Here is a 22,503-nt window from a genome sequence, read left to right on the forward strand (position 1 = left end):
GTAAGCTGTTCAATTTATTCACAACCTATTAGAGAAAAACATTTACATACAAACACAACTATTAGAGAAAAATTCCCTGTGACACCACAACTTGGAATTGTCCCTTTGATGAAGCAGTCTATTGATAGAGTGTTAATAACTCCTGGTCCATCCTATTGAAAATTTACTTGAATCATATCCCCCTTCCCAACACCTGCACTCTTTCTTCTAATGTAAACATATTTTAAAAAAATCAAGTCTCTCTTTATAGCTTAAACACTTCCAAGATATTGTTGCATATAATCATGATGAAAGGTTGAAGCATCTAAGGCCAAAATATATACTAGTGATTCAATATAGAAAAGAATTTTTTTTAAAAATGCATAAGACCACTTACAGGTATAAGTATGAGATTAGATATTAAGTAGGCTATTAAACTGATAAGTAAATAATATAATACAGTTATTGCTTAAACAGCTGTAAATAAGGGTATCAAGATAATTTGGGATAATTTGTTTTTCGATTTGTATATAAATCGCATAATCACATTACTCTTAGTATTGTTATGCAAGCAATATAAAGTTGAATATATTATTATCATAATATTTAATGGTTTTCTGTAAGAAATGTTTAAAAGCTTTTCCATAATTGTATATTGACAATCAAGGATTAAATTGTTGTTTTTAGAAATTTTACATACCAACTCCACTAATTACATTTTCTCTTAATACTATTAGGATAATAGTGCAGGAATAATTGTTGTGTTAAATAAATGTTTTTTGAGAAAGTTTAGTTTGCATGGAAGTAAATATTTTACAGTGGGTAACTGTACTGGTATAATTTTATGAACGAAACAAAGAAAAAAGTGGATGGATGGATATTAGAATTAGTATCTGACAATGAAAAGAGTTGAGCACAGATATCATGATATCAAAAAATAAAATATAATAGAAAGTAATAAATGATTGACCGATCCTATAAAAAACTTTTCTTCCCAAGTTAGTATTCAGGGATCACGCCAATAGTGATCCCTATGATGATGTTGACCTTCAAAATTAAAATAGGTCTGGCATTCTACATAACTTTTGCTGTCGCAGTCATAGCTTAAGATCTGTGTGCCCTCAAGAGCATGTGTGGTCCTTCTCTGCATCCCGTCAACCAAGTCTATGTCCCTCTGTAAGTATGGTCTCAAACCCTTATGGCATACTCCAATCCAGGACAAAAAGAAAGAAAGAAAAACCCTAGAAAATTAGAAGGATCACTTAAAGCGAACGTGATTAACCCTTTTTGAGAATGAAATTGAGCATTCTGTACGTTTTTTTTGACCACTGCTAAAGAATGTTCAGAAAACCAGGGTCCTGTTTTTGTGAACATTTTCCTTATTTTTGAGAAAAGTCTCATTAATTCTGAGAAAAATTTGTTTGTGGGAAGTGAAATAATTTGATTAATTTATCACAAAAAAAATAGAATCACAAAATTATGATTTTATTAATTTGTATTTTGTGAAGGGTCCATTTTTCAGTTCCAGATTTTTTGTGAAGAGTTTGGTTTTCAAGTAGGGAATTTTGTGAAGGGTCCAGAAAATGGACCCAAATTTTGGCTAGACAGACCCCTGAAAACCTAAGCTGCTTGGCAATGGGAATTCCCAAATCTGTGATGTTAATCGCATCCTGAAATATCACCATTCAACTCATAAGAGAAACATGGATTATTCGAACCAAAATTAACAACCATGCACTTGTCAAAGCTAAATGGCATGCTCCAATTGTTAGCCCATAGGCCTACTGCAATCATATTCAAGTTCGTCTGGACTCTGGAGCCTCTTCTCATCGCTTTGAAAATATCAACTACACTCATAAGCTTCATTTCGGCCCTAAAACAGGATGTTTCCCATTGTTCTGCAACAATACTAGCCTGATAGTTTTGCTTAACATTCACTACATGTTCCTTTTTTTATTTTACTCATCTTCCTTTTGAACAAGCACTGTGATACTCTGAACAATTTTTTTTTGTCGGCTGCATTTTTATTTCTTCATTAGTTTCTTTTTGCCAATATGTATGGAATAATATGGTCAAGTCTCCGAAAGTAAAATTCATTAAAAATTGTGACGCATATCCCAGAACAAGCTCAGGAAGAATTCCAAGAAAAGAAACTGAACTCTTCCATATAGAAAACACCATTATGAACATTTTTACAGCAAAAAAAAATTTCCCACCATTTGAGGGCTTCCTGCCCAGAACAATGCAAAACATTCTTCTTTGGAGGCTAAGTCTATTGTTCTGTCAGTTTGGTGTCTCAATGATTCCCCCACTAAATACCAGTTATCCTCCCTCCAAAGAAATTTCTGGCTACAGCCTCAGGTTATTAAATCTTGGGAAAGTAGGAAAAATATTTCGTCTATTTTACTAGAGAAGAAACTATGCATGGTTTTTAAGAAATATGGCTGGTGCCTAAATTGTTTTTGATTTGCCATTGAATTAATGCTGAAGTCTATCAATTTAGAGGAAATCTTTATTTTGCAGTCAATATCAGAGAATTATCATGCTTCATCATGAGAAAACGTGAGTTAAACCTTAAAGGGAACCACCTTTTTTGAAGAAATTGCATAAATTCTAATTCAGTTTGTTTGTTGAACTTTCTTTCTCAATTTTTACAGGTTATATAAAACAAGGTGCCCATATGTTGTAAGCCTACTGTGCATGTATAATAAAATCAAAACAAAACAAGTTGGACAAAATAAATTTATTTTTAGCAACTTTTTGTTATTTTAATCAGTGAATAATTTGCTTACATTCATATAATTTCAAAACAGTAATTAACAAATAAATTACGGAAAAATACATTGCATGCTTTTGGAAAGCCACCATCGCCAAATAACGCCAATAAAAATATAAAAAAAAAATCCGGGGGGCCTCGAACTATACGAAAAGAGAATAAAGACAATAATTTATTAAATTATTATTAAATTTTCACCACCACCGTTCGAATGGGTGACTACTTCGGTTCGAACTTCAAGTAAAAGTTGACGAAAAAGGTCCAAAAATAAAAATACTCAACTCATTACAGATTGTAAACAAACAAAAACTGTTCAAAACATAAAATTTTCTCTTACGAAAAATCTCAAATAGATAAATTGATTACAAAGTTGTTGTCATCAATGATATTTCCGATGGAAATAATATCATTGGGTCAAGTTATATATATGCACGAATAAAATAATTTATTTACCTACTATATAAAAGTGAATTTAAACATAATTAAATTATTAACCATATGGTGTAAAACAATAATTCATTACCTATATTGCTTATACAATAGTGAGATATAATATAAATATATATTTTTTTTAAGAAACTGACCAAAACATGGCGACTGATAATCATATAAAAAAAATTTGACAATCCGTAATTTTATTCGTATATAAATAAATATGTAAAAAATTTAATGAGACAAAGTTAGTTGGATTTTAAATGAGTCATTTGCGCAATCCTGGTGTATGCATTGCATTTCTTGAGATAAATATTGGTCAATTAAAAAAAAAAGTTGCGGAACTTTTTTTTTCCTCTTGTATATTCCGTCCATCAGGTCCAAGCTATCTATCATCTTAGGTATTTTAGGGTTAACGAATTATTTTTTTCCCAATATAATACGTTTCATAAAAAATAATTTTGTGCACACTAATCGATGATCAATCAATCATTATAATTTCTTACCTCTTTATCGGTAATTAAATCCTTATATGAGTATTCACAGCAACCATTATCCGTAGGTAAAGAAAGGTTCAGATCAAATCTAAGCGTGGGGCGAACTTCTTGATTATTATTATTATTTTTCTTCTCTCTTTGCAATGGTGCGGGAGATTCCAATTGTAATCGTTTACACTCGGCCATTGGAGTAAAGCAATTGGAAAATTAACTCATCCAAGTGTTTTTTTTTTTAATAACGGGACATTGGAAATCCCGTAAAATAAAAAAAAACATGCAACTTTTATTTAAAACCAACCTTTCTGTACCGCCATCTTATAACCACACAACACCGGCTGGGTGTACGCATGCGTTGTCGCGAGGAATTGTGGGAAGAAATGTTATTTCCTGACTGCAAACAACACCACGTGTATGTTGAGAGTGTCACTTTCGTTGGGTTGTGATATGGACGAGCTGCTGCGTGAAATGGATTAAGAAACAAACAAGAACCGAACGTGAAGGAGAGGAAAAATACGGCGCGCTGATATAATTACGGGAATGTTTTTTCAAGGGGGATTTATTTATTCGTTGTCTTTGGGAAGGTTTTATTGTTTTATTCGCTGCTCAACAACAGTTTGAAATAAAAGGAACACGGGAAACTTTTGACCAAAAATATCCTTTTTCCTCTCTAGGAGATACCGTTATTTCCGGCGCATGATCTTTCCGTTCGATTGGACGTTGGACAAAGACAAATAAAAATGGAGAGTGTGTGCGACACACACACATCGCATAATCTGCGGATTATCGGCCGATTTTATAAATGGTTGGGTTGTGATATGGACGACAATCCAATTCACCATATGCGTGAAATGGAAAAGCAATCAAGAACCGAACGTTTTCAGGCAATGAAAAATAGGAAAAATAAGGCAGAATAACATGTGGGAAAGTTACGGGATGTTTTTTTCGAGGGAAATTTTTTATTTGTTCATTGTCTATATGAAGGTTTATTCTTTTATCCTCCGCTTCTGTTTGAAATAAAAGAAACATGAGAAACTTTTAACAAAAATGTCCCTTTTCTTTTTTTAGGAGACACCGTTATTTCCGAAGCATGATCTTTCCGTTTAATTGGACGTAGGACAAAGAAAAATGAAAACGGAGATAGTCACACCACATAATTCGCTGATTATCAGTCGATCGATATATTTCGTTGGGTTGTGATATGGACGAGCTGCTGTGAGAAATGGATTAAGAAACAAACAAGAACCACACTTTCAGGTAATGAAGGGGAAGAAATAAAGCGCGAATGATATCTTTACGAGAACTTTTTCGAAGGGAATTTTTTATTTATTCAGAAAGTTTTATTCTTTTATTCACTGCTTAACAACTGTTTGAAATAGAAGAAACACATTCAACAAAAATATCCCCCCCCCTTTCCGGAGGCACCGTTATTTTCGGCGCATGATCTTTTCGTTTGATTGGACGTTGGACAATGAAAATCACAAAAACAAAAATAAAGTGTCATCGCGTAATCCGCGGATTATTGGCGGATTTTATATTCTGGTCAGAAATTTATTTTAGGAGGGGGCGGTAACTAGTACAGTCATACCTCGGCTAACGAAGATAATTTGTTTCAGTATCACATTCGTTTGCCGAAATGCGAATTGTCATGGGTTTCTAAGAAAAATCCTTTAATTCGTTCCAGTTGCGGCTCGAAATTTGAAGATGAGTTTGATTGACCACTGAAGAAGCACTGTAAAAAAGACTAAACTGGTTGAGATCAACAGCTTTGTATTGTGATAAGGACGAGCTGCTGCGTGAAATAAGAAACGAACAGGAACAGAACGTTTTCAGGCCATGATGGAGAGGAAAAATAAGACGCTTATGTGTGTGATATAATTACGGGAATGTTTTCCCGATAGGAATTTTTGTATTTATTCATCGTCTTTATGAATTATTTTGTTCCCTGCTCATAACAACTGTTTAAAATAAAAGAAACATGAGAAACTTTCAGCAAAAGATATTATTTTTCCTCTCTGGTAGATGATGTTATTTCTGAGGCATGATCTTTCCGATCTATTGAACGTTGGACGATGAAAAATAAAACAACACAAAAATAAAAATAGAAGTCATCATATAATCCGTGGATTTTATATTTCAGGGAGGCTCTGGTCAGGAATTTATTTTGGAGGGAATGGGGGATAACAAATACAGTAATACCTCGACTAAAGAAGATAATTCGTTCACGAATCATTCGTTCCCGAAACGCGATTTCTTACAGATTTCTATGAAAAATGATTTAATTCGTTCCAGGTAGGGCCCAAAATTTGAAGATAAGTTTTGTAAAACATCAAAGAAATACAGTAAAAAAGACAAACTGGTCAAAGGCTGAGATCAACAGCTTCACAATTGAAAGAAAGGGAATTTAAAGAAAGAAGAACCATGTTCACAGCCCATTCGGGTCTGTGGGTGATGTGATGGAGTCAACTCATTTCCGTGTCTCATGCATGCAGATGGAAAAGATGAACTCCTATAATGTCCGGACTGTTTAATTTGATGCTACTAACTTGAAAGAACGTGCTACTTGAAAGAACGTGCATATGCACTGAAAAAGAAAAGTCCAGTCTCTTATTTTTAATCCATTTTTCGCTTGGCTTCAACGTTTATTTCACACGAAATTGCTCAGAAGCAATGTTATCAATTTTGTTATCCTGAAACCATATTTAGATTTTTGAATGCTCGTTAAGATTGAAAAATAGCCAGTTAGTTGCTAATACGAAATTTAGACTTTTACGAAAGTTTTCTGCGTAGTTGTAGCCTAGTTTCGTTTTCACAATAATATGGATTTTTCCAAGATACCTAAATTAATTCATTTAAAAAATAGTACCCCAATAAATTTTCATTCAACTATGAACGGAAAATTGAATGGAATTGCGAATTATCAATGTCAAAAATGATTTTGAATGTATAGTTTCTAATGTCAAGGGTTTTTCTAGTTTGGTTCTATGCAAAAAGGAATTTTCAGTTAATTTTAAGTTAGTTAAATCTAATTAATAGAAATATAGAAACAGAATCAGTACAGACATGGTGAATGCTATTATGGAATTCTTTCTGACCTACTCTTATTTCTGAAGAAGTAAGTGCTGTCATAATTTTTAACTTTCTGCATCAATCCTGGAAAATCCCTTTTTTTTCTTTTTTCTTTTTGTCTCAGAGAAGTTGGAATAAATATAAATACTTTCACAAAATGAACCACAGAAATGTGAGATGACAATTTTTTTCTCCCAAAATAGCGAAAGTTTTATATACGGATTATAAACAGAAAGATATGGTAGTTTGTGTGTACAATTTCTTTATATTGTTTAGAACAGTGTTTCCGAAAATGGGAAATATCGGGAAATATCGCCCCCTGGTGAGCGATGGAATGGTCCAGGGGAGCAATAGAAGCTACGGGTATAGCATAGGATCATATGGGTTCGCTTGAGTTGGAGGGAGTGGGATGATGACAGAAAAAAATTCTGAAAAAGAGGGCAATGGAACAAAAAAATTAACAAACTATTGTTTAAAATGTTCATAGAACCTCCCATATCTGAAATGCATTGGTTTAAAAAAAAATTAGCCAACTCTATTTGTATTTCTAATATCGGCACCTAAACGTGGCTCTGTTTCAAATGCAGGCGTCCCTCGCTTTACGCGATTAATTGGTTCCGCAAAACAGTCTCGTAAGTGAGACAAAAATCGCGTAAAATGCGTTGAATTTTACATGGGAAAAATAGGGATGGGAGAGGGGTTGGTTTCACCTCTATCTTTTTCTGCAGAAAAATTAAAAAAAGTGAACCCAACACACAGCAAAGGAACTTTTTTAATGAATTAAATTATTCAAACTTATGAATAAATCCTGTGAATTCAGGCAATGTGAATGAATTAATACTTTTTCTGCTTTACTACTTCTGATTAATTCTAGTGAGTGAGGATGTTTTCTTTCCTGAGGAACCTATTATGATAGGCTGATAACTCTTTTTTATGAAACAGTAGAGATTCGGCTGCCAAGCAGCATTTTTCGTCTCCTTATAAAAACTTTAGTAGCACTCATGGCATTGACAATGCGTTACCAAACTGGATTCATCAGGGAGATTTGGTGAGTTGTATCTGATAATGTTTCTCATATTTGTTTGAGCTACTCATCAATTACAACGTATTTCGTCATCAAAGGATTCAACATGTCTTCGAAGCTCATTTCCACGATGAAAGTTAAACTCCAAGCTGAATTTTACAGGTTGGAATTCCTAAAATCAACTTATAAAAATCGCGTTATAGCGAAACCGCGTCAAGCGAGATATACCTGTATACACGTGTTACGTATTATTATCTTTATAGTCTGTGGTTTTAAGATTAAAAGAAAAGAAAAAAGAAGAGATATCAGTGGGGCTAATGCATAAAAATGGAAAATGACGTAAAAATGTGATCACTTATCAATTCCTCTTTTCATTATCACTACTGTTACATCAGGATTTCATTTAAATCTTTCAAAAGGCGGATTCTGCATAAAATCAAACAAATCCCAAAGTTAGTTTTCATTCATATCATTTGCTCCGTAGCCAGAAACAAAGGTACAGGCAGCAGCCCCCCCCCCCCAAGCCAACCAAAAACTAGAAAAAAAAAATCAATATTTCTGTTAAAAATTAAAATATTGAAAGAAAATATTTTTTATATACCATTTTAAACAATTTCTGTTAATTTAAATGCTTTTTGAAAGGCGGTAACTTAAAATTTTTCGGGAAGAATGTTTTTGTACTTTCTTTCAAGCTTTTTGGGCCCCCTCCAAAGGTCGATCCTGCGTATGGCCCTGGCCAGAAATTTAGTTTGGGGGAATATATATCCAATCATTTGCTCACACTTTTGTTGGGCAGGAACCCTAGATTCCACCCGGGTACGGCCTTGGGATTTGTACTATCTTCATTTTTATGGCTAGATAGTAATCATAGCCCTTCCAAGGGTCGGGCTGACAGGCCTCCAGCTCGAGTCCCAACACGTGATTCTTATAACTGGTTTTTTTTTCACACTATAAATTCATTAAAAAAGGGCGCGTGAAAATCTGGCCTGAGGGCCCACCAAAGATCCCAACCCTAGGCCATGATAGCAATTATGCATATCTATATTTAACCACTTCACGTACAAGGTTTTGGCAAGAAATTTGGATCATCTCTATTTAACGAATCGGCGATAGACCTTGTCCTAACGTAACCACACGTTAAAAAAAGGACGAAGGGGGAAAGAAAAAAATATAATATAGGTAAGAGAATTTTTTTTTTTAGAGTTCTGTTTTGCGCTCTTACATGTATATAGTCAAAAGATGCATTATGAAGAAAGGAGGGAAAGAAAAAGCAACTTCCGTAGATAAAAGGGTTGCTATAAAACTTCACGGTGGTGAAGAGATAGGAAAGAAAACGCAGAGAACTTGTTTGAATTTATTTCAATGGTGTTTGGACGTAATATTACGCCCGTGATCGTAAAGAGGTTATGCATTAAAGACATCGTTACATACTCTTTATTAGGAAATGTATTTTCATTCACTGTTTTCGATAGCTCAAGCCGAAGGCCCCAACAACACGAGGCCAGACAGGGCTCCATCCCGGGGCATGGAAGGAATCTTCCCCCTTTTTTAGTCTATATACTATGAGGGGATGCAAATTCCGTACTCAATGAACTTATAAACGCATCTGTGCTGCTATGATGAATCATTTTTCAAATAATTGACTGTGTAAAACTGTAAAAAGTGTGTGAATGTGTTTTTCTTTATTTTCATGAATCGCATATTTATATTATGTGTAATAGTTTTGAAAATATGAATTTTTAAAATCGTGTCATTCATTCATGCTAACCCTGTGTACTGTAACAGTTTCTGTCCCACGAGTGGTAGCAATATCGCATATGTGGCCCTTAGATTGAAAAGATTGTGCATCCCAGGTGTGAGGTGTAGTTTTTTGTGTTTTTGTTCCAATGGAATCCTTGATGGTTTTGAGGCTGTTCCATAAAACCACGAATTGAAAATCAATATTTTTCTATTATAGATATTTTTATTATATATTATATTTTTATACCAGTAAAAAATTTTACAGGTTTTGATAATGCGGAACTCTCTAAGGCAGCGTTTCTCAACCGGTGCTCCGTGTGCACTTCCCAGGGCTCCGCAGTAACTTGAGGAAAATAAACCAGTAAATTTGATAGATAAGTAAAAAGAAAAAGAGGCCTATATATATATATATATATATATATATAGGCCTCTATAACAGGGTTCCGCCATAAAATTATGTACGAAAAAGTTCTCCCCGAGTCAAGCAGGGCTCCGCCATACGAATTGTATACTGAAAAAGTTGAGAACCGCTGCTCCAGTAGTTGTAGCAGAACTCCATCGAAAAAATAAAAAGCTATTTTTACACAAGATGGTTTGTTTTTTTTCCACAATTTTAATTTTTTATTAAAAAAATGAATTTTTTTTAATTCATTCATCTAAGTGTGTTATGTATTAAATTTCATCAGAGGCATTATTAATCATTATCAAAAAGCTGTTTGCATTTACAGTGAGTAATATTATCTAGAAAAAAGTTGTTTTTAAAAATAAAAACAAAGTATTAAAGTGTTTAAAAAAGGTTTTTGAGTAAAAGGTAACTGCCATTTTTCGGGGATGAGGTCATTCCCACGAAATACTAGTGTGGTCCCCCTTCAAAATAAATTTCTTGCTACGGCCTTGTGTCGGGCAGATATAGTTGAAGCGTTTAAAATTTTCATGGGGATGGATAGGATGTACCATGCGTTATTTATACACCATCACTAGAATTCTTCGACAACAGAACACTAGTATCGATCGGTAAGGAACAAATCAACGGGTTGTGTATACATAGAATACCGTAGCTTACTTTCGGCTGTTGTGAATTCTATTACAATTCATAGTGGACACCTTTAGAAGGAAATACGATATTCATGTTGGGATAAATCGAGAAGCTTAGATGAAGACCATCATATATATATATACACACACTCACTGGCCAAAATATTAGGAACACCCCTCACTCAAACTTCGGCTCGTCAGTGCAGCACGTGCGTTAACGTAATTAACCGGATTTTCTGATAAAAAGCTTTCTCCTGGCCAGAAACACCAGTTAACTTTGCAATTTGGCTGTTTATGGGGAAAACCAGAGATTTGGGTGACTTTGAACGCGGCATGATTGTGGGCGCCAGAAGGGGCTGTTCCTGTACCTCTGAAGCTACTAATCTTCTTGGATTTTCTCATATAACAGTATCTCGCGTATTCAAAGAACGACGGCTAAGCCAAAAAACTTCGAGCGGAAATCGGAATAGTGGGCGGAAATCGCTTGTGAACGAAAGAGGTGCCAGGCAACTAATACGCATGTCAGATCATCGGAAAGCATATCCGTACGCTCTACAAGATGGATCTTAAAACGATTTGGTTTTAATAGCCGGCAACCAACAAGAGTCCCTTTGATTTCGCTGCAAAACCGAAGAAAACGACTTTTGTGGGCTAGAGATCGCCGAAATTTGATACTTGATGAATGTAGAAGGTTGTCTGGTCAGACGAGTCAAGATTTCTTCTCCATGACGTTGATGGCAGGATCCGTGTGTGGCAGCACAAAGCCATGGATCCGGCATGCTACATGACAACTATTCAAGCGGGTGGTAGTGGAACCACGGTCTGGGGAGTATTTTCCTGGTATACTCTTGGTCCCTTATTTCCATTGGATGGAAATAAGGGACCAAGTCAATTGCGTCAATGATAGCACCTACCTCCACATCGTTGCTGACCACGTGCACCCGTTTATGGCCATGATGTTTCTTGATGATGATGGCTATTTCCAGCAGGACAATGCACGGGAATGGAATTATCTCTGATTGGTTTGAGGAACATGATTCTGTGTTTAAATTCCTTCAATGGTACTCTCAGTCACTCGATCTCAACCCAATTGAGCATTTGTGGGACGAGGTTGAAAGTTCTGTTAAAAGCTCCGAAACACCATCTTCTAATCGGTCATTTCGTTAGCATGGGCTAATATTCCTCCTCAACGGTTTCAGCAACTTGTGGAGTCCACACCTAGAAGAATATCTGATGTCATCAAAGCCAGAGGATATCCCACACGATATTAGTGGTAAGTAGCAGAGTATTCCTAATTTTTCGGCTACTAGGTGTATATAATCAGTGCATTATATATTTTTCTCAGTTTTCAGTTTTTTCTTGAAAATTGCTTTAATTTTGTTTGTTGTACTTTAAACATATTTGACATCCATCTCGATATCGTTTATGGCCGTTTTGTAGTTATTATTATTATTTTCTCTCAGCCACCTCTTGGACATTTTGGCTACTGTGGCCCTCGAGTGTTCATTTGTATTTTTCAATTAACAGGATTAATTTTTTGTAAGGAGAGTTTTCAATTGGAAAAACAAAAAATTGTTCTCACTTTGTACATATCACCGAATTTTCCGTTCATAGAAAATTGCTGCCTCACATGTTGAGGAATGGAAAAGAGGAAAAACAAACACATACAAAAGAAACAATTATACTTGTTTATCCCTGAGTGGTGTCAAATTTACAACATTTGCAGCTTCAGCAAAATCCGAAAGCCATATCCAGTGCTAGTGGAATGGCGTAAAGGATGTGTGTATTACCAGACTAAATAACGTCACTTTATTTATTTGAGCAAACTGCCTTATTTCTGCCAGGTGTTTTCTTATTGCTTAACCTAAGCACATTATGATAAATTTACACAATTATTCTTCGCGTGACAACGTTGCTTTAAAATAATTTTCCTTCTCATACAAAGTTTTCCTGTGTTCGAAGAAGTCTGAAATGTATTCACAATCGGATTCTAAGGAAATAAAATTGAAACGTGTTTCAACTAACGCGTTGGTTGAATAGAATCTGTGCTTATAACGATAAGTTTCAAGAAAAAATCCAGAAATAAATAAAAATTCTACTGTTGATTCTAAAATTTCCAGAAAATGTGAGAAAATGCTTAACAAAGAAAGAGTAATTGATCTCTGATAGTTTCGCCTGCATAAATCCTTGATTAATGAAAATATAAAAATTAAAATTCTATATAGCTCTAATCAAGTTGATCTGAAGTTTTCCCAACGAATCGGTACATGCGGGAATGTGCGTGTACGTGTAGTGAAACCTGACGCGAAGTTTTTTGTTTCTCTGTAATGCTTGTTATGTGTAGTGCTTCCATCTGCCACCAGTTTTTCTAACTATGAGTGAAGTGTTATGATTGAATGATTTATCGTTGTAGGACTGTTGCTCTCTGTGACGAGACTTTTTAACGGGGAGATCGGCTCGCATTTGCGCCTTGAAGTTGGGAACCACAGAAAACCAACTTTAGTCGACAACCACTGTGGGGTTCGAACCCGGATCCTCGCATCGCGAGTCCGTCACTATAACCACTCGACCACCACAAATAGACTTTGCACTACATGTTTGTGACAGTTTTGTACTGTATGAAAATTGGCAGAGGAATTATGAGAAATATCAGAATTATAAGAACCGATATTATGAAATTTTTCGAGCAAAGAAAACCCCAAAGAGTAAAAACCCAGAAATACTAAGTGCAATTAACTACTCCGAGAACAATATGTTTTATATGTCTCTATAATTTTGTGCGATTCCGCAATTTCACATCTTTCTTACCGTAAAATGATCTATGAAATAGTAACAAGAAAGATTTCATGTTTAACCAACATGAAATTCTTAACTCTGCATGAAGATCCTGCTTTTATGCATTTATTGACACTTTTACAGATGAACTAAAAAAATTTCCATCCTTAGCTCAGGTTGGGGGAACGATTTTACAAATGTTAAATAAGGCTAAAAGTTTAGAAAAGACATTTCCAAATGTTGAGAGACAGTGTTAAGAAATTTTTTAAACATCATTCATATCAAGTTTTTTTTTCAGGAGAAAGATTTTTCTCTTATTAAAAAGGATAACAATCATCAATTCAAATGTTGAGGTAGTATCATCAGTTCAAAATAATGGCGAGTCCTGATCAATACTTAAATGTTGTGCGAGAAAAAGCATCATCTTTAGTTTCATTGTGCATTGAATAAGCTGAGACGACTAAAAAATTAGTTTTTGATATTATTAATGCTTTCAGTGACACGAGTGTGAAAAAAAAGATTCATATTTCAAGGTGTTAAATGTGGAGAGAATTAATTTTAATTTTTTTTTTTAATTTAAAAAAAAAATCATTCAAAATTTATTGCATCTTTTTGCAATATCTTCGCAAACAACGTGTGTATGTTCTGACGCACAATACATAACGTACGTAACGTACCTTCTCGGGGGCCCCGGGGTAAACTTTTTCTTGAGGACCCCTTGAAAAGGTTATTACAATCGAATCCCGTTATAACGAACTCCAAGAGACCGAAGAAATCACTTCGTTATAACGAAATTTCGTTTTAAACGAATTCCAGGTTTTAGCATTGTTCTTATGTAAACTTATCTGGGGGATTACAAAAATGTTTGTTAAAACGAGATTTTTGCTATAATGACATTCGTTAAAACGGGATTCGACTGTATTATTCAAAATAAGTGCATATTTTTCTGGGGCACCATTCAGCTTGGGGCCAAGGGCAGCACCCCGGTTGCCCCAGACTAGTTACGGTCCTGCCTTTAACCGTATTTGAAAGGGGCCTCAAAACTTGCTTTGCCCAGGGCCCCATCAAGTGAAAGTCGGACCCTGGCTATTTCGTAGATGAAAGTAAATATGAAAAAATATATACAATTTTGAAATATAACATTGTTTATATCCGTTCACTCAAGATTATTTAATCAATTTTCGGTTTGTTTTTTTTTGGTTAAGCCTCTAGACACAGTAAATAGTTGTTACGAAAAACGAGTGTGTGTGTGTGTGCGGGTTTTGCTTGATAGCATTCTAAGCACGAACACTGGGATGATAACTTCAGAGCCGAACACTTAGTGTTATTTATTCTAGGTTTTTCTTTCCTCAAAAAGTCAAAACTTGTTTTTTCGACTATAGGTACATCCGATACCATTTCTATCTGACCAGCTTCTAGAGAGAGAGAGAGATATAGAGAGAAATGTTTATTAAGTAGCCCTTTGGCGAGGAAACTTCCTGCATGAAAGGAAATCCGACATCTACCGGAGAAAGTGATTACTATTTTCAAGGTTATCTGTGGTAATGTACTGTCGAAAATTAAAGTAGAAACACAGAGAATGAAAAGGTTTCCTCGATTCAGCGATTTTTTTTAAGCTCCCGTGTATGAAGAGGTGTACAGGAGGGGGAGGGGGGTGGCTTAACGGTATGGCCGATACTAGGGGGAGCAGACGGGTCTGGTGAATCGGGCGCCGATACAGAGGAGGCGCGAACTTTACCCTTTAACCCAAGGACATTGTCGGATTGAAGTCGGTCGAGGCCCCGGGCGCAAAAGAAAATATTGGGCCCCTTAAATTAGAAAAAAGTGTGAAGTTTGGGTTTTCGGGGCCCTTTAGAAGTCGGGGCCCCGGGTGAGCGCCCGGTGAGCCCGCCATTAAAAAGTCGTTTTTGCCGTTAAAAAGCGGTTTTGAAAAAAAAAGGGGTTTAAAATAATGTTTTAAATATTACAAAAATAAGTGGGAAAAAAACAGAAATGGATAAAAACAACAACAAAAATCATATCCACATGACTGCCACTACTAATACATGATATAGCATGTACTAACGGGACCCGAACAAGAATTTTTATGACATTCCCGTTACAATGATGTAAATGTGATAACCACAAGTGTCATTCATGCCGATATTCTAGCTAGGGTGCTAGGCGGGACGATACGAATGGTTTCATAATAACCATTAACCATTACATGTAGTTTATATTATATATATATATTCATTTTTTTTTAAAATATAAATATAACCAGCCAGATCGAGTCAACCAAAACACCAAGACCGAAGCTGATCCTTAGCTAAAGCTCTCTCCAGACAATCCCCCATTTAAACCAAGCCCACATTGCTCACCAAAATAGGTTTAGGGCGAGACGACTCGACCTGGCAGTTATATATATATGTATATAAATGTGTGTATATGTGTGTACTTCTCTTTCCTCCATTCAAGTTGTCCATGCATTTCATGTCCACAACACACGTGCGTACTCATATTGGCGTATTCATGTTGCTCACCGAATAAGGTGCTAAGCGAGATGCCACGGGTGCTCCCTAATTGTATATATTCCCCCACACAATACTTCTATTTTGTATATTTTCATTAAATCCGCCGGAGCGAGTGAACTCAACCCAATAAAACTGATCTGGCTTCTAGTCGCAACTTATCAAACCCATTTGCTCACCAATAAGGTGTAAAGCAAGATGACTCGCTCCGATTATGTATATACATTAATTTTTTTAATTTCACAATAAGATTCTCATTTCTTTTTCTTTTTGTATCCTGTGTATATAATATGGCAAGTGTGTAAGATAACAGATGAGATGGCATGGGGGGGGGGGCACTCAATTGCTTTTAAGACATACCTCCATCCTAATATGTGTACATTCATCTTAACTAAACCCCGAAACTTCTCCAACTCCCAATCCCATCTCGTCTGTAATCACCACAAAATTTGTTAATCGCGACAGTACCCAATTGTCCGGGGAAAATATGTTAAAAAGTTTGTATGTTTTTTTTTGTTTTTTCTTTGACACTAAATGAAGTGTTCCAGACTCTGCCGCGAAGCTGGGCTGGAAGAGATCTCGGCAACGGGATAAGTCCAGTAGCAAAGTTCTGGCGTTCATTCATTCATTGCCAAATGAGGGCTACACAAATTTTGACGTCCTCCTCTCATTTTAGACAAATTTTCCGCCAGCCTTGCGAAGTTATTCCATCGTGCAACCGTTCCAACAGTTGTAACGTACGGGATAATGGCGCACTGGATTTGGATACGGTTTCTTCTTCTTCTTCCCCAGGTTACATTTGCATGAATATGGTGTTTTTTCCCTCCCGATAAATTTCTACAGGAATGCCGTTTTAACGTTTGCGAGCGACCGTTTCGAAACCGTTTCATGTTAGACCATGCATTCTTTGATGACAATTGTTTGTATTGGTGTGTAATATCAATTCTCAAAGTTTTTCCCATCTTTTCTGAATCACACTGTAGATCGATTGAGGATTGTGTGTTTGAGGTTGTTAGAAAAAAAATGAGAAGTCTATTAGCTATTAAAAGCTTGTAATTTTTTTGTAAATCTGATACACCATGCATATATACATATATATATGTATATATACATATATATATGTATATATACATAGTGTAAAATAAAAAGACCTTTTCAGCATTTCTCATCTTCCTGTAGATTCTCGTTTAACCAATTTTGAAGCTGTTCATTTTAGCCTTCAATCAGTCTTTGTCTTTTTCATATCATTCCTTGGTGTTTTAAAAACTTTTCTTCAAATTTTTGGATAGAAGCTGGCATATGCGTACGCAGAATTTTCTCAAGGGGGAGGGAGTTCAACTTTTTTTCCTTCTCGGGGGGGGGGGGGGGGGGGGGGTTCACGTTTTTCCCTGCAAAATAACACTATAATCTCGGCTTGAGGGGGAGGGGGTTAGAACCCCCCCCCCCCCAAAACTTCCCCTTTGCGTACGCCAATGGAAGCTGGAACGAATCAAACGATTTTCCATAGAATTTTCCATTCCTATGAGAAATCACGTTTCGGCTAACGAACGTAATTGTGGGATGAATCATCTTCGTTAGTCGAGGTATCATCAGTATATTTAAAATTTTGGTTTTAATCTTTGCTTTATAGATGGCGCCATATATGTATAAAGATTGGTAATCCAATTTTCGCGTGGGGAAAAGAGATTTCACGTACCGAATATGTTAAATCACGGGCTCCAAAGCTCTGTGAAAAAAAAGTAGAGAAATGAAGCCTCTCAAGTGAAATGTGGTGGGAAAGAGCGTGACTGCTTTCAGTTGAGAGCCAGGACCTATAGAGCCATGGCCGCCCCAACACATGCTCCCACTCATACACAGTCCGGGGATTTGAGTGGAGTGGGTAGGAGGGACTCACGATAATCAAATTAGGTAATATTTTCTTCCAGGATAAGTATGTACATTTTTGTATACAGATACTCCCAGCCAGGTGGGAGGGGGGATGCTGCTAAAATTGCCCTGCATAGAACCAGGGGCATTTTAAAACATGGGCTCTAGAGGCATGACTCTGATCCTGATGTCAATAGTGGGCGTTAGCGTATGCAAAGAAGGGGGTATGGAGTTCCAACCCCCCCTTCCCCACCCTCAAGCTGGGATTGTAGCATTATATATATTTTTTTTTCCGGGGAAAAAACGTAAACACCCCCCCCCCCCCCCTCAGAAGAAAAAAATTGAATCCCCTCCCAGGCCAGTAGCCAGAAATTTCGTTCGGAGGACGGGGGACGGCCAGACCCCCCAAGTTCCCCCGCGACAGCCTTGCCCCTCTCGAGAAAATTCTGCGTGTTCCTATGATGGTGGGTCTTACATGAGACCTAGTACCATGAGAGAGAGAGAAAAGAGAAAGTAAAAAATACGTAGGGGCTCTTATTTACAGCTGAGGTAAGGGGCTTCAGAAAATCTTCGCCCGAGGGCCTATGGTGTTGAGACGGTACTGCCAAAGCGTCCTAGAAGTAATATCTAGGAGGCTTCTTTGTTACTGCAAATATACTCCCCCCCGACATCGAATTACGAATCTATCTTACTCATGGAATTTCTGCGATATCAATTCACTCAAAAAATCAATTCAATGAGTGAGAAGGGTTTCGCGTCTTGATCACACAAGGGAGGGGGGTCACGATAACAAAATATGGTCTAAAGGGGACCACGAGCTGAATAAGGTTGAGAAACACTACAATCAATTGGAGTTTTTTTACAAAATCCAAGATAATCTTGACAGGACGCAATTTAGATTATCGAAAGTTTTGTTGTATAACTGTTACTTTCTGCACACGAGGGCTGATTGAATTGAGACTCAGAATCACCCCTAGCGGTGTACGAAAGGTGCGGCCACACTCACGATATTAGAAAATATTGTAATAATTTTATATAGTAAAACAGCGTTGGCTTCGCTACATGCTAAAACTAAGAAAAAAATGTTATAAATATTCTAAATAATATAACGAATATTAGTGAAAATTATCCTTCTCACGAAGGGCTTCGCGTCTGGAAACAGTGACCCAGATGTGACCTACCGTTTATAGTTGATTCCGAACGACTAGGCTCTTTTAATACTGTATTTTTCTTTTATATCAGAGGCTGGCGTGCTAACCTGGGGTAGGCCAATCAAACTCGCGGCACCTCTGAATATACTTTGATACAGATTATATAAATTGCATTTTAATACTCAGTACATTCAACATGGTATTTTGTACAAGAACTTGGATAATCGAAATTGAACAATAAGAAAATATATATAGGGTGCAAAGTAGAAAAGTTATACATTATTTAACTTTTAAAAACCGATGGTCATAAAAATATACTTCCGAACAGAAAAAATTATCCCAAGGCCGGGATACACTATAAAAGTTTGATAAAAGTTCTTTTATAAAACTTGAAAAATGCAACCAATAAACGTTCGGTTACATTCGAGCAAACGTAACCAACAGTTGTTTTTTTCAAGTTTGTAAAAGATCTGTTATCAAACTTTTATAGTGTAATCCCGGCCTTTGGCCGAGAATAACAAAATTAATGACGTATGTAAAATTTGTGGATTTGTTTAATTGCTACAATTTGTTTGAATACCTCTTCTAATTTAAAGAAAGTAAAGAGTGTACAAGAACTTTATTTTGCATCCTGTAAGCAGGGCTGCAACCAGGGCCGAATTAACCATTAAGCAAAATGAGCACGTGCTTAGGGCATCATCCGAAAAGGTAAAAATTTTTAATGTACATTCTTTCAGGTTTAACCATAGGAGAAGATCCTAAAATTTTGACAACACTTGATTGTACACTTGAAGTTTCAAAGTTTTAAATTTCCTAATGTGCTCATCCTTCGGGAACGCTTCGATATTTCCCCGAGATGTGAAACGGAGGGTGTGCCCGGTCCTTCAATGTTCAATGTGTAGTTGATTATTATCAGATCATTATAATAAGGATGACACAAAAGAAGAGAAACTAATAATATTGCCAACTGCACTTCACATTATTGCTGAGTTTTTCGATTAGATTTTGCACGATTTTCATAAAGCACGGCTAGGACTGTCTTAACATTATCATAGGCCCCACAGACAAAGTGATTTTTCTGAGGCACACTAAAAACACCTACTTACGAATTTGCATACTTACTCTTGAAAATCGGTACCAGATCTAATTGTCATGAGGTTGAAATGTCGGCACACTTGATTTCCCGGAGGAGATGTCTGGATTGGGCCCATGCATAAAACGACAGTGAGTAAACCAAGTTCTACAGAATAAGGACATGATTTTTTGTGAGTCATTAGCGGAGCAACTGTGTAGTTTGATCCATAGAAGTAAAAAATAAATGATACCCCAGGTGTAAATTAAAATCAAACTCGGAAAAGAAAGGGTACCCAATAACCGTGATTCATCAGAAATAAGGTACCTATTGGCAATATTATGGCCATTCTAAGATTCAATGGTTTCTCATAAATCTGTTTAGTAGAAATTTAGTTTCAGAAATTCTTAAAAGCAGTCAATGGGAGAAAAAACCTTGAAATGTTGTTAAAGGATTTAAAAATACATATACATGGTGTTCTGTTAATGGAACGACAAACTCATAGGGTTGTTAGTAGGCATCAAGAGGAACAAAAACTGCAATGGAACATGGTGTCGCAAACCACGTTGAGAGGGTGAAAATAGCGAAAAACGCAAGCAGGCTCTGAGTTCAGAGGAAACGAAAGGTGGTGGTCTCAATCCGTGTGACTTTTTCCTATGGGGTCACCCTAAATCACTCGTTTATGCGACGCCTGTGGACACACCGGACGATCTCATAGCGCGGATTTTCGTCGCTGCGGCAGACATCAAAAGCATACATTGTATCTTCGAGCGTATCCGGAAATCGTTTTTACGTCGTTGTAGACTGTGCAATGACGTCAGCGGGCACCACTTCCAACAACTCTTGTAATAATTAATCAAATAAATCTTTTTGTAGTTATTATTGTACTTTTAGTCGTTCCAGCGTGACGTCGAAAACTGCATGCGTTTTTCGCGATTTTCAACCTCGTAACGTGGTTTGCGACACCATGTTTCATTGCAATTTTTGTTCCTCTTGATGTCTACTAATAACCCTCTGAGTTTGTCGGTCCATTAACAGAACACCTTGTATAATAATCTATGATGTGTCTAAAAGGAAAATATGGAAAAATTATAAATAGTACAATTTGTGGCAACTCAAAAAAAAGTGATGATAAAACTGACATGCTCTGGCTTGCATAATTTTAAACCTTGAAATGTTTTAATATTAAAACCTGTATCTTTTAATAAATTTTTCATAAGAATTTTAAGAAAAATATAGTATCAAGCAGAATTTGGGGGCGGAAAAACAACCAAAATTTAACATTTCAATTTTAAAACACTGAAACAAAAGTTTAAGATGCAAAGATAAGAAGCAAATACGGAGGAAAAAACATTTTTAACTGTGCGTCCATTTTCTCGATTTACTAGGACCTTCAAACGTCTTAATCCAGCCCTTGCCGCAACTACTTTGTCAACCGGGACAAGCACTCATTTTGGTGCTCCCGTGCAATGTAGAATGAGCAGTTAAAGGGTGATTTCAGCGCCCCTTCTAGTCCAGCACCTGGGGAACCAGACCCACCTATAAGGTACACCGGGGTAAGTGGATCCCAAAATGATTTGAAAATTCTCTTAGCTTCTGGGAATGATTCCCTCGAGGGATTTTTCTCTTTCGTATTTACTCTATTTTTAATAAAAATGTACTTGCTACGCTATCTGCTCAAGGAAGGTTACAAGATTTCATTTGGCAAGGTTAGGTGTGTGATCATGTTGCTACCTGTTGTGCTGTTTCCTGAGAGTGTGAGTCGACTTAATATTGCTTTTTCAGAAGGCATGTCCATTTTTTCATTTTTAATTATTTCATTATAATATGATATGATATTTCTGAAGGGAAAGTGGGAATGAAGTGGGTTCCACTTTTTCTACGCACATTTCTTGACTTGAACTGAAGCAAAGTAAGTGGGACTCAATTAATTAACACCAACTCCGTACCTACTTACATTGACTTTATAAACTGTGGTACGCAACTGAACTGAAGAAAGATATAAAGCTTCCGCGTCAGCACTAGCCGCTTCAATAGAATTAAAATATGAGTATCGAGAAAGAGAGGAAGAGGGAATTTCATAGATACTAGTATAGTGTGAAATTTTTTTTTAGAAGCAAAGGTTTATAACTGAGTTCTCGTGAAGCTCTCAAATAAAAAGCCAGTATGTTCATTTGGTAAACAGCTAAAGTTAAGACTTGTGTGGAAGTAAAATTTGGAAGAAGAATTGCTATTCTCTTCCAAATATCTACCTTTCAATGGCTCAACATTGAAAACAAAAGTATCATTACGGGTGATGAAATTTTGACATTTTTATCACCTCTCAAGTTGAACAAAATACAAAAATTCCCATTTTCCTTATATAATGTCGGCTAATATTTAGGGGGGGGGGGGAGGATCATTACATCGAGAGTTTCTACATAATAAGGTTGTTAATTTTAGCTTTGTACTTTACAATAACGAAAAGTTTGAGCTTTCTATGGGGTTCAGATAAATGTTTCTCTTTGTTTATACTTCCTTCATATATGAATCTCATTCATGATCCTCATTTTATTAATAATTTTAAAGCACGAACAGTCA

At 36.2% G+C, this 22,503-nt stretch overlaps 1 protein-coding gene across 1 annotated transcript in view; it reads right to left on the bottom strand.

Moving 5' to 3' along the window:
• LOC149084903 (uncharacterized) overlaps positions 1 to 4,029 on the bottom strand; it is a 95,075-nt gene extending 91,046 nt beyond the window's left edge. The window contains exon 1 of the mRNA XM_089232636.1: positions 3,694 to 4,029. Within this exon, the coding sequence (XP_089088762.1) occupies positions 3,694 to 3,870 (177 nt within the window). The 5' untranslated portion in view covers positions 3,871 to 4,029. The remainder of the gene's footprint in view (positions 1 to 3,693) is intronic.
• Positions 4,030 to 22,503: the final 18,474 nt, after the last annotated feature.

The sequence above is a fragment of the Pholcus phalangioides genome, unplaced genomic scaffold, assembly GCF_987345545.1.
Source record: "Pholcus phalangioides strain wild (caught in Gottingen) unplaced genomic scaffold, Ppha-v1.0 ptg000007l_1, whole genome shotgun sequence".
NCBI classification, from domain to species: Eukaryota; Metazoa; Arthropoda; class Arachnida; order Araneae; family Pholcidae; genus Pholcus; species Pholcus phalangioides.